This window comes from Mobula birostris, chromosome 12 (genome assembly GCF_030028105.1).
Source record: "Mobula birostris isolate sMobBir1 chromosome 12, sMobBir1.hap1, whole genome shotgun sequence".
In the NCBI taxonomy this organism is placed as follows: domain Eukaryota; kingdom Metazoa; phylum Chordata; class Chondrichthyes; order Myliobatiformes; family Myliobatidae; genus Mobula; species Mobula birostris.
The window spans coordinates 7030745-7051338 of NC_092381.1; the positions used below are offsets into that span (position 1 = coordinate 7030745).

Consider the following 20594-nt stretch of genomic DNA (forward strand, 5'->3'; position numbering starts at 1 on the left):
GGCAGTCTCTAGAGTAGGTTACATTGTGGGCACAATACTGTGGGCCACAGGGCCTGTAATGTGCTGTAAATTTCTATGTTCTATGAAACATCCTCTCCACATCCATTCTATCAAAGCCTTTCAACATTCGATAGGTTTCAATGAGGTCACCCCCCATTCTACTGAATTCCAGTGAATACTGGCCCAGAATCATCAAACGCTCTTCATATGACCAAGCCATTCAATCCTGGAATCATTTTCAAAACCTCCTTTAAACCCTCTGCAGTTTCAGTACGTCCTTTCTAAGATAAAGGGCCCAAAACTACTCACAATACTGCCAGTGAGGCCTCATCATTGCTTCATAAAGTTACAATATTACATTGTTGCTTTTATATTCTAGTCTTCGTGAAATGAATGCCAATATTGCATTTGCCTTCCTCACCACAGACTTAACCTGCAATTAACCTTCAGGAAATCCTGCACAAGGACTCCCAAGCCCCTTTGCACCTCAGTTTTTTGTATTTTCTCTCCATTTAGATAATTATCAACTCTTTCATTTCTTCTACCAAAGTGCATGACCCAACACAGCGTAGTGTGGAGTTTGGAGTCTGTCTTCAGTTGGGAGCAGCCCTCCCGTGTTCAACCAGCAGGACAGGCTGGATTGCCAGGAGCTGCACCATCAACTTGCATGTCACTCAGGGACTTGGACTACACGTGTTTTTCCTGCGTAATAGTGTGTGTGTGTGTGTGTGTGTGTGTGTGTGTGTGTGTGTGTGTGTGTGTGTGTGTGTGTGTGTGTGTGTGTGTGTGTGTGTGTGTGTGTGTACACACGCGCGTTTCTCTCTCTCACTATTTTGAATGCTTGTTATACACCTGACCCGCAGAGGAACGCTGTCTCGTTCAACTGTATCCATGTCTGGCCTGAATGATCATTAAACTTGATTTGATACTCGTCCTGACACTGTATTCCATCTGCCACTTCTTTGCCCATTCTCCTAGTCTGTCTATGTCCTCTCCGTTTCCTCAAAACTACCTGCCCCCTCCACCTAACTTCATATCATCTGCAAACTTTGCAGCAAAGCCATCAATTCCATCATCCAAATCACTGACATATGAAGTGAAAAGAATCAGTCCCAACACAGACCCCTATGGAACACCTCTTGTCACTGGCAGACAACCAGAAAAGGCCCCTTTGTTCTCACTCTTCGCCTCCTGCCAATCAGCTACTGCTTTATCCATGATAGAATCTTTCCTGTAATACCATGAGCTCATAGCTTGTTAAGCAGCCTCATGTGTGTCACCTTATCAAAGGCTCACTGAAAATCCAAGTACACAACATCAACCAATTCTACTTTGTCTTCCTGCTTGCTATTTCTTCAAAGAATTCCAACAGATTTGTCTGGCAAGATTTTCCCTTGAGGAAACCATGCTGACTATAGCCTATTTTATCATGTGCCTCCATCCTTAATAATCGACTCCAATATCTTCCCAACTACTAAGGTCATACTAACTGGCCTATAGTTTCTTTTCTTCTGCCTCTCTCCCTTCTTGGAGTGATATTTGCAATTTTCCAGTCATCCAGAATCTTGTGATTCTTGAAAGATCGTTTCTAATGCCTTCAACCAACTCATTCAGAACTCTGGGGTGTATACCATCTGGTCTAGTTGACTTACCTAACTTCAGACCTTTCTGTTTCCTAAGAACCTTCTCGCTAGTTATGGTAACTACTCACACTTCATGACCCCTGACACCTGGAACTTCTACCATACTGCTGGTGTCTTCCACAGTGAAGACTGAAGTAAAATACTTATTCAGTTCATCCGCTATTTCAATGTCCCCCATTACTACCTCTCCAGCATCTTTTTCCAGTGGTCCAATATCCACTCTCACCTCTCTTTTACACTTTACAGTGCCTATAAAAAGTATTCATGCCCCTTGGAAGTGTTCATGTTCTATTCTTTTATAACATTGAATCACAGTGGATTTAATTTGGCTTTTTTTGACGCTGATCAACAGAAAAAGACTCTTGCATTTCAAAGTGAAAATAGATCTCTGCAAAGTTATCTAAATTAATTACAAATATAAAACACAATATAATTGACTGCATAAGTATTCAGCCCCCTTTACTCATCACTGGTGCAGCCAATTTGTTCTAGAAGTCCAATATTTAGAAGATACTTTCCATTCCCATACAGGCAATTTTGGCTGATAACAACCTACAAAGTTACATAAATAATATTGACAACCCATGCGTGAAATGGACTCTTAAAATATGAAAAACTTTTATAAAAGAATATAAACTAGAGAGAGACATTGCAATTTTTAAATGGTGTGCATATGACTCGGATTTTACGCTGAATAAACTGGATGCTAGATTGAAGGACTGGACAGCTAAAGGAATAACAGCTATTTGCAATATAATGAAAGAAGGAACACTGTTCAGTTCTGAAATGTTCAAAGAGAAACACCTGTTAGAAAAACAAGACTTTTACTGTTATTTACAGATGCAACAGTATGTTAATAGGATGGTTAAAAATGTAACCAAGGCAAGTACATGTCTGATAGAGATATTTAGAAAAGCATATAATTCAGACAACGGTAGTAGAATCATTTCATAATTTCGTGTATAAGGGTTTGTCAAATCTTAAAACACATTTGACTTTATACATTAAAACAAAATGGGAGAAGGAAGGAGGGATAATTATATCTGAGGAAGACTGGACAATAATATGGAGGTATCAATGGAAGTGTACTGGTTCACAGAAATGGAGGGAGATCGGGTGGAAAATCTTGATAAGATATTTTATTACACCCTCTCAGAAATCCCATTATGATAGTAACCCCCCTGTTTGCTGGAGAAATTGTGGAAATCAAAATGTAAATCATTAATCATATTTCCTGGGATTGCTCTGTTATCAAAGACTATTGGAGTGGGATATACAATGCCCTATATCTTTAAATGTGAAATACCCTTAGAAGGTAAGACCATATATTTTGGGTACAGTATATACCTCAAGAATGGTTGAAAAGAGATAAATATTTAATGAATATACTGCTGGTGGCTGGTAAAAAGACCCTTACCAGGAAATGGTTATCACAGGAGAGCCCAACTTTAAATGTATGGATGGAAATTACAATGGATGTTTACAAACTGGAGAAAATAACAGCATCTGTTAATCATAAGTTGGAACAATTTTATTCATACTGGAAAAAAATGGTTTAACTACATAACATCTCATAGGCCTGATTTTATTCTCACAAGTCAATGAATATGTTCTAAAAAAAATCACTCCCTACTCTATACATAGTTTTCTTCTTTCAATTATTCTTTCTTTCCTCTCCTTTCTATAAGTGTATACCTCAGATAAATATTATGTGGAGATTTGTGACAAATACAATTATATGATATATATGTACAGTATCTGAAATACATCTTATGGAAATGCTTGTTTGTTGAAATACAATAAAAAATAAATTACAAAAAAAAAGACCAATATTTCGTTAAATGGAGATCACCTGTGTGCAGTCAAAGTGTTTCAATTGATTGTATTAAAAATACACCAGTATCTGGAGGGTCAGTATCCTAGCAAAAACTACACCATGAAGACAAAAGAATACTCCAAGCAACTCCACAAAAAAGTAATTGAAAAACACAAGTCAGGAGATGGATACAAGAAAATTTGCAAGTCATTGAATAGCCCTTGGAGTACAGTTAAGTCAATTAACAAAAACCAGAAAGAATATGGCACAACTGTAAATCTGCCTAGAGCAGGCCATTCTCAAAAACTGAGTGACCGTATAAGCGGACAAGTGAGGGAGGCTTTACAAGCTTCAGTGGCTGAGATGGGAGAGACTGTGCTAACAACAACTGTTGCCCGGGTGCTTCACCAGGCGCAGCTTTACGGGAGAGTGGCAAAGAGAAAGCCACTGTTGAAAAACACTCAGCTAGAGTTTACCAGAAGGCATGTGGGAGACTTTGAAGTCAGATGGAAGAATGTTCTATGTATGTTGAAACCAAAATTGAGCTTTCTGCCCATAGATTAAAAGCGTAAGACAAACACTGCACGGCATCAAAAATGCACCATGCCTGCTGTGAAGCATGGTAGTGGCTGCATCATGCTGTGGGGATGCTTCACTGCGGCAGGTCTGGAAGGCTTGTGAAGGTAGAGGGTAAAATGAATGTAGCAAAATACAGAGGAATCCTGGAAGAAAATCTGATGCAGTGTGCAAGAGAACTGCGACTTGGGAGATGATTTGTTTTCCAGCAAGACAATGACCAAAGCTACACAGGAATAGCTTTAAAAACAACAAAGTTAATGTCCTGGAGTAGCCAGAACAATTCAATTGAGAATTTGTGGCTGGACTTGAAAAGTGCTGTTCACTCACGATCCCCATGCAATCTGACAGAGCTTGAGCAGGTTTGTAAAGAAGAATGGGGAAAAATTGCAGTGTCCAGATGTGCAAAGCTGATAGAGACCTATCCACACAGACTCAAGGCTGTAATTTCTGACAAAGGTGCATCTACTAAATACTGACTTGAAGGGAGCGAATACTAATGCAATCCATTATTTTGTGTTTTATATTCATAATTAGTTTAGATCACTTTGTAGAGATCTGTTTTCACTTTGAGATGAAAGTCTTTTTCTGTTGTTTGTGTCAAAAAAGCCAAGTTACATTAGCTATAATTCAATGTTATAAAACATGAAAACTTAATGACTTTTTCAGTTGCCTTCTGTTGGTTTTTAAAAGCTTCCCAATCCTCTAACTTCCCACTAATTTTTGCTCTATTATATGCCCTCTCTTTGGCTTTCATTTCTCTTTAGCTTTGACGGTTGCGTCATCTTACCTTTAGAATACTTTTCTCCTCTTTGGTATGGATATATCCCGTGCCTTGAATTGCATCCAGAAATTCCAGTTATTGCTGCTCTGCCGTCATCCCAGACAGTGTTCTTTTCCAATCAATTCCATCCAAATCCTCTCTCGTGCTTCTGTTATTCCCTTTACTCCACTGAAATACTGATACTTCTGACTTTAGCTTCTCCTTTTCAAATTTCAGAGTGAATTTCATTGTATTATGATCACCCTCCCTGAGGCGTTCTTTTTCTTTAAGCTCAATTCTGAGTCCTTGCACAACACCCAATACAGAATAGCTGATCCCTTAGTGGGCTCAACCACAAGCTGCTCTAAAAAGTCATCTCATAGGCTCTCTAGAAATTCCCCCTCCTGGAACCCAGCATATTCCCAATCTACCTGGATATTGAAGTCCCCCCATGACTATTGTAACATTGCCAATTTTTCACATCTCCCATTGTAATTGGTAGGCCACATCCTTACTACTGTTTGGAGATCTGAATACAACTCTCACCAAGGTATCTTTACCCTTGCAGTTCCTTAGCTCTGTCAACAATGATTCAACACCTTCCGACCCTGTATCACCCCCTTCTAATGATTTTATTTCATTTTTTACCAACAAGGCAACACTGCCCGTCTGCCCTTCTGCCTGTCCTTTCGATACAACGTGCGTCCTTGGGCATTCAGCTCCTAGCTATAATCTTCTTTCAGCCATGATTCAGTGATGCCTACATCATATCTTCATATCTGCCCATCTGTAGCTTGTGCTGCAAGTTCATCTACCTTATTCCATATACTGCATGCATTCAAATACAACACCTTCACTCTTCTATTCACCTTTTTGAACTTTGTCCGCCTTTTACATTGCAACTCCTGTCGACTCCTTTTGCGCTATCAACAGCTTCTCATCACTTCCAATTTCTTCTGTTTGTAAACCAGATACCTCATCGTCAGCACTGTTGCCTGGCTTCCTATGATACTTCTTGCATTGAAATATATGCATCTCAGGGCACTAGCTGCACCCTGCTCGACCTTCCGATTCCTAACTCTGTCTGAAGTCTTTCCAGCATCTCCACTAACTGTCCTGGCACTCTGGTTCCCATCCCCCTGCAACTCTAGTTTAAACCTCACCATCCAACATTAACAAACCTTCCCACTAGACTATTAGTTCCCTTTCAGTTCAGGTGCAAACCGTCCCTTCTGTACAGGTCCCACCTTTCCTGGAAAAGAGCCCAATGATCCAAAAATCTTCAGCTCTCCCTCCTACACCAGCTCCTTAGTCATGTATTAAACTGTATAGTCTTCCTAGTTCTCACATGACATGGGCAGGAATCCTGAGATCACAACCCCAATCCTGCTCTAACTTGGCATCTAACTCCCTGAACTCCCTATGCAGAACCTCATCACTTGTCCTACCCATGTAATTGGTATCTACAAAGACCACAACTTCTGGCTGTTCTCCCTCCCACTTAAGAATGCTATGGACTCAATCCAAGATAACCCAGATCCTGGCACCCTGGAGGCCACATACCGTTAGGGAATCTTGTTCTCGCCCACAGTACCTCCTGTCCATTCCCCTAACTAACAAATCCCTATCACCAGACTGTGTCTCCTCTTCTCCCCACTTCCCTTCTGAATCACAGAGACAGACTCAGTGCCAGATACCCAACCACTGTCACTTCCCTCTGTTTGGTCATTTGGTCATCCCCTACACCTCTTCTTCCCCCCCCCCCAAACCCCCCAGTAACCAAAGTGATATACCTGTTGTTGAGAGGGATGGCCACAGGGGTACTCTGCACTGGTTCCTTAACTCTTTTCCCCTTCCTGGCTGTCACCCAGTTTCCTGTGTCCTGCACCTTGAATGTAACTACCTCTCTATATGTCCTATCTATCACCCCTTCAGCCTCCCGCATGACCCGGAGTTCATTCAGTTCCAGCTCCAACTCCTTAAAGCAGTTTGTTAGAAGCTGCAGCTGGATGCACTTCTCGCAGTTGTAGTCAGGGACACTGGAGGTCTCCCTCCCTTCCCACATCCCAGAAAAGGAGCAATCACTATCCTGCCTGACATCTCTACTGTCCTAGCTGAGCAGGTGTAAAGAAGAGAAGGTAAAATACTTAAGCTTTTCTTTCCTTTGCTTTCTCTGAGTGAAGTGTCTCTTCACTGAAGCCTCAGAGCTAAAGCTTTAGGATCACTGCTCTGACTCTGTCCACTCAGATGATGGCCGCTGCACTTGCCCCTGCCTTCCATTAATTTGTCCTTACTAATCAATCCCAACACCAACTGGTTGCTGGTCAAAGCTCTATTACACTGCCACAATCCACTCCTGCCTCTTATTATCGGGCAGAGGACCTGATTGAAGGGTCTTGGCCTGAAATGTCGACTGCACCTCTTCCTAGAGATGCTGCCTGGCCTGCTGCGTTCACCAGCAACTTTGATGTGTGTTGCTTGAATTTCCAGCATCTGCAGAATTCCTGTTGTTTGGACCTGATTGAAGACCCCTTCTCTCCAAATGTCCGATGTCCGGATTTTTCACTGGTCAAAGCAAAGCAGTTGCCTTACCAAGCCATTATCTATCCAGACAGAAAGCTTTCTGTCATACATAGCTAAATCTGCGAGATGCCGAATTTCTTTAGCCATCTGAGGAAACAGATATTGGTGAATCTTCTTGGCCTTAACATCAACGTGGTCGGGCCAGGACAGTCCTGGGAACCCGAGGCTCTTAACCCTCTCAAACTCAACACCGTTGGTGTAGACAAGAATGTGTGCACCACCCCCTCCTACCTGAAGCCAATGACCAGCTCTTTTGTTTTGTTGATAGTGAGGGGAAGGTTGTTGTCATAACACCTTGTAACTAAGCTCTTTATCTCCTTCCTGTGCACTGACTCATTGTTATTTGAGATACAGTCCACTCTGGTGATATCATCTGCAAACTTGTAGATGGAGCTGGAGCAGAATCTGGCCAGACAGTCGTGAGTGTACAGGGAGTAGAGCAGGGGGCTGATCACCAGTGTATAGTAAGCTGTATGTTACTATTACAAACCCCATTACCAGAAAAGTTGGAATATTTTCCAAAATGCAATAAAAACAAAAATCTGTGATATGTTAAATTCACATGAACTTTTATTTAACTGACAAAAGTACAAAGAAAAGATTTTCAATAGTTTTACTGACCAACTTAATTGTATTTTGTAAATATATGCAAATTTAGAATTTGATGGCTGCAACACACTCAACAAAAGTTGGGACAGAGTTAAAATAAGATTGAAAAGTGCACAGAATATTCAAGTAACACCGGTTTGGAAGACTCCACATTAAGCAGGCTAATTGGTAGCAGGTGAGGTATCATGACCGTGTATAAAAGTAGCGTCCATCAAAGTCTCAGTCTTTGCAAGCAAGGATGGGTCGTGGCTCACCCCTTTGTGCCAAAATTCGTGAGAGAATTGTTAGTCAGTTCAAAAGGAACATTTCTCAATGCAAGATTGCAGAGAATTTAGGTCTTTCAACATCTACAGTACATAATATTTTGAAAAGATTCAGAGAATTCAGAGACATCTCAGTGCGTAAAGGACAAGGTCGGAAACCACTGTTGAATGCGCGTGATCTTCGAGCCCTCAGGCGACACTGCCTAAGAAACCATCATGCTACTGTGACAATTATAGCCACCTGGGCTCCGGGGTACTTCGGAAAACCATTGTCACTCAACAGTCTGTCGCTGCATCCAGAAATGCAACTTGAAACTGTATTACGCAAGGAGGAAGCCATACATCAACTCTATGCAGAAACGCCGGCGAGTTCTCTGGGCCTGAGCTCATCTCAGATGGACCAAAAGACTGTGGAACAGTGTACCGTGGTCAGATGAGTCCACATTTCAGCTAGTTTTCAGAAAAAACGGGCGTTGAGTTCTCCATGCCAAAGATGAAAACAACCATCCAGATTGTTATCAGCGAAAGGTGCAAAAGCCAGCATCTGTGATGGTATGGGGGTGCATCAGTGCCCATGGCATGGGTAAGTTGCATGTATGTGAAGGTACCATTGACTCTGAGGTGTCTGTTAGGATTTTAGAGAGACATATGTTGCCATCAAGGCAACGTCTCTTCCCCGGACGTCCATGATTGTTTCAGCAGGACAATGCCAGACCACATTCTGCACGGGCTACAACAGCATGGCTTTGTAGACACAGAGTGCGTGTGCTTGACTGGCCTGCTGCCAGTCCAGATCTATCTCCTATTGAAAATGTATGGTGCATCATGAAGAGGAGAATCAGACAACAGAGACCACGGACTGTTGAGCAGCTGAAGTCTTATATCAAGCAAGAATGGACAAAATTTCCAATTGCAAATCTACTACAATTAGTATCCTCAGTTCCAAAACGATTAAAAAGTGTTATTTAAAGGAAAGGTGATGTAACACAATGGTAAACATGCCTCTGTCCCAACTTTTGTTGAGTGTGTTGCAGCCATCAAATTCTAAATTTGTGTATGTTTACAAAATACAATTAAGTTGGTCAGTAAAACTATTGAAAATCTTTTCTTTGTACTTCTGTCAGTTAAATAAAGGTTCACGTGAATTAACATATCACAGATTTTTGTTTTTATTGCATTTTGGAAAATATCCCAACTTTTCTGGAAATGGGGTTTGTAAGTAGTGATGTAGAATAGGAGTGTAGCAGGCTGAGGAGTGATCTTATAGAGATATGAGAGGGGCAGAGACAGTGCGAATGCACCCAGAGGCTGGGAAATAGAGATCTAGAGAGCATAGGTTTAAGGTGAGAGGGGAGAGATGTAATAGGAACCTGAGGGTCAATGTTTTCTCACAGAGGCAGGTCAGTGTATGGAACGGGCTGCCAGAGGAAGTGGTTGAGGCAGGTACATTGGACGTGTACATGGATCGGAAGGTTTCGAGCAGAGATTCCCAACCTGGGGTCCACAGACCCTTTGCTTAATGGCATGAGTCCACAGCGTAAAACAAAATTGGAATCCCCGGTTTAGAGGGATGTTGGTCAAATGTGGGCAAATGGACCCAACTTAGATGTAAATCTTGGTCAGCATGGACTGGTTGGAGCGAAGAGCCTGTTGCAGTACTGTACAACTTGATAACTTAACCTAGGATAAGAAGACCATAAGACATAGGAGCAGATTTAGGCCATTGGGCCCATCAAGTCTGTTCTGTCATTCCATCAAGGCTCATTTTTTATCCTTCAACCCCATTCTCCTGCCTTCTCCCCACAATCTTTAATGTCCTTACTAATCAAGAACCTATCAAACTCCACTTTAAGTATACCCAATGACTGCCCTCCACAGCCTTCTGTGCCCATGAATTCCACAGATTTACCACCCTCTGGCTCAAGAAATTCCTCCTCATTTTTGTTCTAAAGGGATGTCCTAGTATTCTGAGATTCCCTCTGATTCTAGACTTCCCCATTATAGGAAACATCCTCTCCACATCCACTCTATCTATGCTTTTCAATATTTGATATTGAAAATGAGATCTTCCCCTCATTCCTCTGGACTCTAGCAAGTATAGGCCCAGAGCCATCAAACATTCCTCCTTATGTTAACCCTTTCACTCCAGGATTATTCTACCGAACCTCCTTTGGACTCACTCCAATGCCAACACATCCTTTCTTATAAAAAGGAACCCACAACTGCTTCCATACTCCAAATGCGGTCTGACCAATGACTCAGGAATTTCACAGCAACCTGAGGGACAACTTTTTCAATACATATGGAACGAGCTGCCAGAGGAAGTATTTGAGGCAGGTTCAGTAACATTTGAAAGACACTTGGACAGGACGTGCATAGGAAAAGTTGTAAACAGAGGTTCTTAACCAGGATCCACAGACCTCTCGGGGTCTTTATTTTCACTGACCTCAGCTGAAATTTAGCATATCCTTCCATTAAGAATGTAGGCAACTAACCACAGCACTATTAGCAGTTCCATGTTGCAGTGTCACTGAACTTGGCAATTGGTTTGCAGACATTTCATCACCAAGAGGTAGCCAATCACTACCGAAGCAAGCGAACGGGGGCCTATATAAATGCAAGCACTCGCAGAGAGAAACACCAACAACTGCACACTAAAGGTGTCTCCTCAACTGGTGATTAAATGTCTACAAGCCAATTACCAAGCTTGGCGAATATCGCAAAAATCAAACACCTCAAACTTAGCTACCAACATCCACCACCATCCTGAAGTATTAGCAGTACCTGAGACTTTGGCTTTAATTCCATTTGCAACAACATATCTTTGTGAATCAGGATTTTCAACATGTGTAATCATTAAAACACAAAAAATCTAAATCGATTGAGTCCTACATGACATGCACGTTGCTTTGTCAAAGACCAGCCCACAATTTAATGCTCTCACTCAAGCCGAGCAACAACAGCCGTTAAAAATTAAAAAAAATGATTTTAGCTCGACTGTTTTAATATAGTCCTATTATTTAATGCATTAGTAAAGAAATGTTTTTTTTAATATTTTGATAACTATTTCAATATAACTGATTTCTTTTATAATCCTATGGATTTTATTTTGTACATTTCAATATATTATTTTGAGAAGGGGTAAGCAGGCTGCACCGGACTGGCAAAGGGGTCCATAGAAAAAAAATGGTTGAAACCCCCGGTTTATTTATTTATTGAGATACAGCACGGAACAGGCCCATTGCACCTTTGAGCTACACTGCCCAGCAATCCCCTGATTTAACCCTAGCCTAATCATGGGACAGTTTACAATGACCAATTAACCTATCAACTAGTAGACCTTCGGACTGTGGGGGGAAACCGGACCACCCGGAGGAAACCCAAGCAGTCACGGGAAGAACATACAAACTCCTTACAGGCAGTGGTGGGAATTGAACCTGGGTCACCTGTACTGTAAAGTGTTGCACTAACCACTACACTACCATGCCGCCCCATTTAGAGTGTGGGCAAATGGGTCGATCTTCAGTGCAAATCTTGGTCAGCACAAACTGGTTGGGCTGAAGGGCTGTTTCGGAGCTTGATAATTTAACCTGAGATTAAACCATGGAGAGTAATAAATCGTCAATGTTTTGGGCTGAGAACCTTCAACAGGCCTCAGCCTGAAACATCGGCTGTTTAGCCCTCTCCATTGACGCGGCCTGACCTGCTGAGTTCCTCCAGCAATCTGCATGTGTGTTACTCTGCATTTCCACCACATGCAGAATCTCATTGTGTTTATAATCAGCAAACCTGTTCCAACTTTAAAAGGCACGTTGCAAGTGGAAACATCTTTTTCATTCTATCAGTACAGAGGCAGCCAGAGAGTGTCTGTTGCCTGGTAGATCTCTGAAACAATACAACTCATTGTCCAAAGTGCACCAGGCAGCTTTATACACAGAAACACTTGTAACCTGAGAAAACAGACTGCTCCCAATAAAAGGATTGTGTGCCAATATAATCAAAAAGAAGGCGAGATTAACCAAACATTTAGACTGCAGAAGCAGTGGAGAATCTTTTCTGAAGGTATTAACATCCTGACACTAACATAGACTACCACAAGCAGAATTATTTGTTATCCCTCATTATTACAGGGAATCAACCTTTGTACAGATCTTGACTCTGTACACAGTGCGGCATCACCCAGCCAACGACCATTATTCCGCTCCGTCCACAACAGGCAGGTTTTCCCAGCAGCCCCCCACTTTAATTCTACTCCCCATTCCCATTCCAGCATGTCAGTCCATGGTCTCCGAGTCCTCCACTGCCACAATGAGGCAAGACTAAAGCCGGAGCAGCAACACCACATAATCCATCTGGGTAGCCTCCAACCTGATGGCATGAACATCGATTTCTCCAACTTTCTCCCATTACCCTTTCCCTCTTCTTCAGTTCCCCATTCTGGTTACCTTCTTAACTCATCTCTTTTCTGCACCTGACCATCACCTCTCTCTGGTTCCCCTCCTCCTTCCCTTTCTCCCAAGGTCCACTCTCTTCTCCTATCAGATTCCTTCTTCTTCAGCCCTCTTCCTCTTCCCCCTATCACCTCCTGCTTCTAACTTCATCCTCCCTCCCCCACCCACCCATCTTTCCCTTCACCTGGTCTCGCCTATCATCTGCCAGCTTGTACTCCTGCCCTCCCCACCCTCGTATTCTGGCTTCTACCCTCCACTCCCCTTCTTTCCACTCTGCCAGCATGACAGCACATCCTTCTGGTGGCAATGCAACACAGCCTTCTCCTGATATCACAAGCCACCCCTCACCATCCAAATCCACAATGTAAACTGCTCTTGGTATTTTAGTCACAGAAGTTATTGCAACATGTGAAATGATTCATTTTGGAAGGTTGAATTTGAAGGCAAATTCAACTCTGGGAAAGGCACTTGGAGATAGAACAACAGGTGGCTATGGGGAAAGGAAGGGTTAGGTTGATCTTAGAGTAGGTTAAAAGGTTGGCACAAGATTGTGGGCCGAATGGCCTGTACTGTGCTACAGTGTTCTATGTTCTATGGACCCTGTACATCAAGATAATCTTATCGATGTAAAATTATAGTATATTTGAAATCAATAACATTAGGATGGATTGCTTTCATCATGATTCTGTACACCCACTGGAAAGGCCAAAGGCAAAGTATGGAGGTTAATAGCTCAGCTGTGTGTTATGACATCTCTTAGAGTACAGACAACCTGGTAACCTCCCCGATCAATCAGCCTTCAGGACCGCACTGCTGTAGGAGGATGACTTTCATTAAGTTACTTATCAGGAAGAGACAGAAGCATGTAAGGCATTAGAAGGGACCAATAAGACAAAATAAGAGCACAAGTATAAAATGGGTCGCCATGGTAAGGTCGCGGTTACAGCACCAGCAATCTGCAAGCTGGGTTCAGCACCCGCCACTGGCTGCTAGGAGCTTGTATGTCCTCCCGGTTCCCTCCGGGTGCTCCGGAAGTGACTTGTGGGTATGCTATGTTCATTCAAGATTGCCTAATGTCATTTTCTGTTCACAAGTATAAAGGAGAATGATATAATTGTTACTCCAGATCTGATTGATTTCATATGTATATGAAATATGAGAGTTTTGTCAATGTGGAGCGGAGAGCAAGTTTGTAAATCTGTCGAGAGCAGATGATGTTGGGAATGGCGGGGGACAGATGGCAGGGAAGGAGTGCCAGGGACGTGGATGGCGGGGGGGGCAGGGGTATGGAGGGCTATGATCACGTGCAGGTTGGGGAGACTAGGCAGACTAATAGTTCGGCAGTAGTTGGACCGAATGGCCTGTTTCTGTGTTGCAGTGTTCTCTGACTCGATGACTAATAAAGTATTACAGTTGTTTGTAGGGTTGTTCGCCGAGCCTATGGGTTGGGTCACAAATGTTTCGTCACCAGTTGAGGTGACAACATCAGTGTGCAACTGAGTGCTGTTTCTGGGGAGCGCTCTCGTTTATGCTGGTCTGACTCATTGTTCTGATTGGTCGGCAGGGTCACTGCCAACTGGATAGCCGTGTGATCTCTGCCGGCCCGTACCACGTTTATCGGTCGTTGTGAGCGCTGGTTCCTCAGGAGTTGGCAGCTGATCCCTCAGCCTGATCCTGCTGGCGCATAGGTGTGTAAGTTGTGTCCAGTTCAGTGTGCTTGTTACAGAGTCCTCCGCTGAGAACTACTTGCAGTTACAGTGTTACAGATACAGAGGAGGTGTAGTGCAGGTACACAAACTATGAGGGTCATGATGAGACAGACTGAGAGATGAAGAGTTCTGATAACAGTGGGGTAGAAGCTGTCCTTGGATGGAGAAACGGGTTTTTGTAGCTTCTGCCAATGGGAGAGAGGAGAGAGGTGAGAGGTGGCATGATAGTATATCAGTAAACGTTACAGCACCAGTGACCAGCGATGGGCAATTCCTGCCACTTCCAAGAAAAGGAGGGTGAGCTGCCTCAATCACTATCACACAGGGGCACTCACATCTACGGAGATGAAGTGCTTTGAGAGGCCGGTCATGGCTCGACTCAACCTGCCTGGACCCACTGCAATTTGCCTATCACCACCTTAGGTCCACAGCGGATGCTCTCACACTGGCTCTCCACTCTGCCTTAGATCACCTGAACATCTACGTCAGGCTGCTGTTTATGGATCGCGGCTCAGCGTTCAACACAATCATACTCTCAGTTCTAACCAACAAGCTCAGAAACCTGAGTCTCTGTATCTCCCTCGGCAACTGGATCCTTGACTTCCTCACCATAAGACCACAGTCTATGCGGATTGGAAATACTGTAACATCTCCTCACTGACGATGAACAGTGACAGTGGTGCACTCAGAGATGTGTGCTTGGCCCACCACTCTACTCTCTTTACAAAGGCAACCATGTGACTAGGCACAGCTCAATGCCACCTAGCAATTTTCCAACAATGCAATTATTGTTGGCTGAATTTTAAATGGGGATGAGGGGGCATACAGCAAGGAGACAGATCAGCTGGTTGAGTGATGTCACAGCAACAACCTTGTACTCAACATCAGTCAGACCGAGGAATTGATTGTGGACTTCAGGAAGGGAAAGTCAAAGGAACACACACCAGTTCTCATCAAGGGATCAGAAATGGAAAGGGTGAGCAATTTCAGTTCCTGTGTGTCAGGATATCTCTGAGTATCTATCCTCGGACCAAAATATTGATGCAATTGTAAAGAATGCACGATAGTGTCTACATTTCATTAGGAGTTTGTGGAGAATTGGTATGTCACCAGAGATACTTGGAAATTCCAACAGATGTATCATGGAGAACATTCTAACTGGTTGCATCACCGTCTGGTATGGAGGGGCCACTGCACAGGATCAGAAAAGGCTGCAGAAAAGTCGTAAACGCAGCCAGCTTAATCATAGGCACCAGCCTCCCCAGCATCGAGAACACCTTCAAAACGTGATGCTTCAAAAAGGCGGCAGCCATCATTAAGGACCCCCGTCACCCAGCACATGCCCTCTTCTCCTTGCTATGATCAAGGTGGAGGTGCAGGAGCCTGAAGACAATTTAAGACACTCAACAATTTAATAAGAGCTTCTTGCCCCCTGCCAACAGATTTCTCAATGAACAGTGAACCATGAACACTACCGCACTATTTTCCCTCTCTTTTTGCACTATGTATTTAAATTTTAATATACTTCTTTTTGTAATATATTTTTATTATTATGTATCGCAGTGTACTGCTGCCAGAAAGACAACAACCTTCACAACATATGCCAGTGACAGTAAGCCTGATTCTGAATCTGTCTGTAAGGAGTTGGTTTGTTCTCCCCATGACTGAGTGAGTCTCCTCCGCATAGTCTGGTTTCTTCTGTTACAGTAACAGAGGAAATGCAGTGTGGGACGACAAAAAGCCGCAAGATCATAATGAGCTATGGCGAGGACAAGGCTCCATCATGTCGCACTGGGGAAACGTGATTACAGCAGTGGAAAATCTGTGCTTGAACCTGGTGGCATCTGCTTCCAGGCTTTTGTATCTTCTGTCCGACAGGAGGGTGGAGAAGAGAGAATATCTGGGATGGGAGGGATCCTTGTTAATAGAGACACAAGATTGTGGACAGACAGAGTCACAGAACACTAGCACATCTAGTCTGTACAGAACTATTACTCTGCTTAGTCCCATCAGCCTGCACTAGAACCATAGCCTTCCGTACCCCTCCCATCCACTTACCTATCCAAACTTGAATTAAATGATGAAATCGACCCTGCATCCACCTCTTGCCCATTGCACACTTTCATCACCCTCTGCATGAAGAGCTTCCCCCCACATGTCCCCCTTTCGCTACCATGCTGCCCATAAGACCTGACCTACCCCAGACACACTCTTTTTCCTCTCTCCCATCGAGAAGGCACTGGGATCTGAAGCAATCACACAAACTGCGAGAGGAACTCAGCAGATCTGTGGAGGGAAATGGACAGATGACATTTTGGGAAGAGCCCCTTTGACACGACCTAGCTGACAATTTGGATCTGCAAGGGCCTGAAACAAAAACATAGCCTCTCGATTGCCCTCCATAGATGCCGGCTGACCCATTGAGCTCCTCCAGCAATTTTTTTGTGCCTTGGTAATGCTGACTACTTCCCCGAATGTTTTCATTGTACCTTTACCTCACTGTTCCAGTGCACTTGGCAATAAGCTTGACGGGACTTGAAAATGTTGGAACAGTTCTTGATGAAGTTATTCAGAAGTGATTGTTAGGATGTCTTCCAAGAAGGGGGATGAAAACAAAGAGACGAAAAACAATGACTGTGAAACAATAATTCAGAGTTAATCCTTACCTGACAAACCCAACTGAGACAAACTTGCTAATGGTGTGGGTGGAAATGGTGTTCAACGTGCTGTTCCACAGCTCAGCCGGAACATAGAAGACGTGAAGTTCTAAGACCTGAAAGAGTTCATTACCGTAGGCATGTAAATCCATACAAGTGCAACGTCAGAATCACTCAGAGGTCACTCCTGTGTCAGATTTGTGAATGGACAAGTAACCCCTGTACACTACTTTATCCACTTCTTGCTCTCTTTTTCACTGACTTATTTATTTTTTATATATTTTTCTCTGTGTAATTTTTATCAGGTATTGCAAAGTACTGATACAAAAAATGAGTGCCTAAGACTTTTGCACAGTACTTTGTCAATGAGGAGCAGAGAGTGAGTTTGAAAATCTAGCAGCAACAAAGGATGTTGGGAATGGCACAGGTGGAGTGCCATAGGAGGGGTGTGGGACAGTTGGCAGAGAAGTGCCAGCAACGAGGGCTGGGGATAGCGCGGGTGCAGACACCCAGCCCTGAGACACTAAATAAGGTCATTCGATTCCAAACAATTGATTTATTGATCCTTACAGAACATCTCTCTGGTGCTTCCCGCTCCCTCCCCTCTTCCTTCCCCATATCCCAACCATGATTCCCCTCTCTCTGCTGCCTTCCCACTCTCAGTCCACCGTAGAGACCCGTATCAGAATCAGGTTTATCATCACTCATGTGTCATGAAATTTGCTTTTTTTTGAGGCAGCAGTACAGTGTAATATATATATTAGATTATGAGAACACTCAGTCCTCTTTTATTGTCATTTAGAAATGCATACATGCATTGAGAAATGATACAATGTTTCTCCGGAGTAATATCACAGAAAACAGGACAAACCAAAGACTAACACTGACAGAACCACATAATTATAACATATAGTTACAGCAGTGCAAAGCAATACCATAATTTGATGAAGAACAAACCATGGGCACGGTAAATAAAGTCTCACAGTCCCCGAGTCGATCGACTCCCGAGTTTCTGATAGCAGGCGGCAAAAGGGAGAAACTCCCTGCCATAAACCTCCAGGCACTGTCAACTTGCCGATGCCTTGGAAGCAGCCAACCACAGCCGACCCTGAGTCCATCCGTCCAAAACATTCGAGCTTCCGACCAGCCCCTCCGATACAGCCTCCCGAGCGCCATCCTCTGCCGAGCGCCTTCCACCTCGCCCCAGCCGCTGAAACAAGCAAAGCTGAGGATTTCAGGGCCTTCTGCTCTGGAGATTCCAGTTACCACACAGTAGCAGCGGCAGCGAGGCGGGCATACACATACAATTAGTCACACAGATATATACGTTAGGATCATGTGAAACCATGGGAGCAGATAGTTGTACAAACAGCTGGTGCATATCACAAGTCCAGGTTATGCGACCACTGACACCAGGCAGACAATCTCTGAAGAGTATTGATAATGACTGGGGTCACCCATCTTGTTGTAAAGACACTGCCCAGAAGAAGGCAATGGCAAAGCATTTCTCTAGAAAAAATTGCCAGGAACAACCCCATGGTCATACGACACACCACTTAACAAATGAAGGATACCTCTCTCTCTATCTCTCTCTCTGTCTCTCCTTAAAGTAAAATAACCCTTGGGAGCCAGTGATCACAATATGATTGTGTTCAACTTGAAATTTGATAGGGAGAAAGTAAAGTCTGACGTAGCAGTATTTCAGTGGAGTAAAGGAAATTACAGTGGTATGAGAGAAGAGTTGGCCAAAGCAAATTGGAAGGAGATGCTGGCAGGGATGACAGCAGAGCAGCAATGGTGTGAGTTTCTGGGAAAAATGAGGAAGGTGCAGGACAGATGTATTCCAAAAATGAAGAAATACTCAATGGAAAAATAGTACAACCTGGCTGACAAGGGAAGTCAAAGCTAATGTAAAAGCAAAAGAGCGGACATACAACAAAGCAAAAATCAGCTGGAAGATAGAGGATAGGGAAGCTTTTAAAAACCTAGAGAGTGCAAGTAAAAGATTCATTAGGAGGGAAGAGATGAAATATGAAAACAAGCAAGCAAACAATATCAAAGTGGATAGAAAATCTTTTTCAAGTACGCAAAAAATAAAAGAGAGATGAGGGTGGATATAGGACCGCTAGAAAATGAGGCCGGAGAAATAATAACGGGGACAAAAAGATGGCAGATGAACTAAATGAGTATTTTGTGTCAGTCTTCACTGTGGAAGACACTAACAGTGTGCCAGATGTTGTAGTGTGTGAAGGAAGAGAAGTGGGTGCAGTTACTATTACAAGGGAGAAGGTGCTCAAAAAGCTGAAAGACCCAAGGGTACACAAGTCACCCAAAGCAGATGAATTAGAGTTAGAGATTATGGAAGCATAATCAATGATCCTTCAAAAATCACTGGACTCTGGCATGGTGCCAGAAGACTGGAAAATTGCAAATGTCACTCTACTCTTTAAGAAAGGAAGAAGGCAGCAGAAAGGAAGTTATAGACCAGTTAGCCTGACCTCAGTGGTTGGGAAGATGGTAGAGTCAATTGTAAAGGAGGAAGTTATGGAGTACTTGGTGACACAGGACAAGAAAGGGCAAAGTCAGCATGGTTTCCTTAAGGGAAAATCTTCTCTGACAAACCTGTTGGAATTTTTGAAGAGATTACAAGTAGGATAGATAAAGGGGATGCAATGGATGTTGTATATTTGGACTTTCAGAAGGCCTTTGACAAGGTGCCACACATGAGGCTGCTTACCAACGTAAGAGCCCATGGTATTACAGGAAAGTTACTAACATGGTTAGAGCATTGGCTGATTGGTAGGAGGTAGTGAGTGGGAATAAAAGGATCCTTGTCTGGTTGGCTGCTGGTGACTAGTGGTGTTCTGCAGGGGTCGGTGTTGGGACCACGTTTTTGTGCTGTATGTCAATGATTTAGATAATGGAATAGGTGGCTTTGTTGCCAGGTTTGCAGATGATACAAAGATGGCAGGAAGTATTGAGGAAACAGGTAGGATGCAGGAGGAGTTAGACAGGTTAGGAGAATGGGCAAGAAAGTGGCAAATGAAATACAATGTTGGAAAATGCATGGACATGCACTTTGGTAGTAGAAATAAATGTGCAGAATACTTTCAAAACAGGGAGAAAATCCAAAAATCTGAGCTGCAAAGGGACTTGGAGTCCTTGTGCAGAACACTCTAAAGATTAACTTGCAGGTTGAGTCAGTGGTGAGGAAGGCAAATGCAATGTTAGCATTCATTTCAAGAGGTCTAGGATACAAGAGCAAAGATGTGACGCTGAGGTTTTATAAGGCACTGGTGAGGCCTCACCTTGAGTATTGTGAACAGTTTTGGGCTGCTCATCTTCGAAGAGATGTGCTGGCATTGGAGAGGGTTCAGAGGAAGATCACAAGGATGATTCCGGGAATAAAAGGGTTATCATACAAAGAACATTTGATGGCTCTGGGTCTGTACTCGCTGGAACTTAGAAGAATGAGAAGGATCTCACTGAAACCTTTTGAATGTTGAAAGGCCTAGACAGAGTAG

General features: G+C 43.3%; 1 protein-coding gene across 6 annotated transcripts in view; it reads right to left on the minus strand.

The window, feature by feature from the left end:
• spata1 (spermatogenesis associated 1) overlaps positions 1-20594 on the minus strand; it is a 100853-nt gene that overhangs the window by 54329 nt on the left and 25930 nt on the right. For all 6 annotated transcript variants that reach the window (XR_011888100.1, XR_011888099.1, XM_072274581.1 and 3 more), the window contains exon 2: positions 17080-17186. Coding sequence is in view for 4 of the 6 variants with exons in the window: in XM_072274581.1 (XP_072130682.1) it covers positions 17080-17186 (107 nt within the window). In the remaining 2 variants the exon portion in view is untranslated. The remainder of the gene's footprint in view (positions 1-17079; positions 17187-20594) is intronic.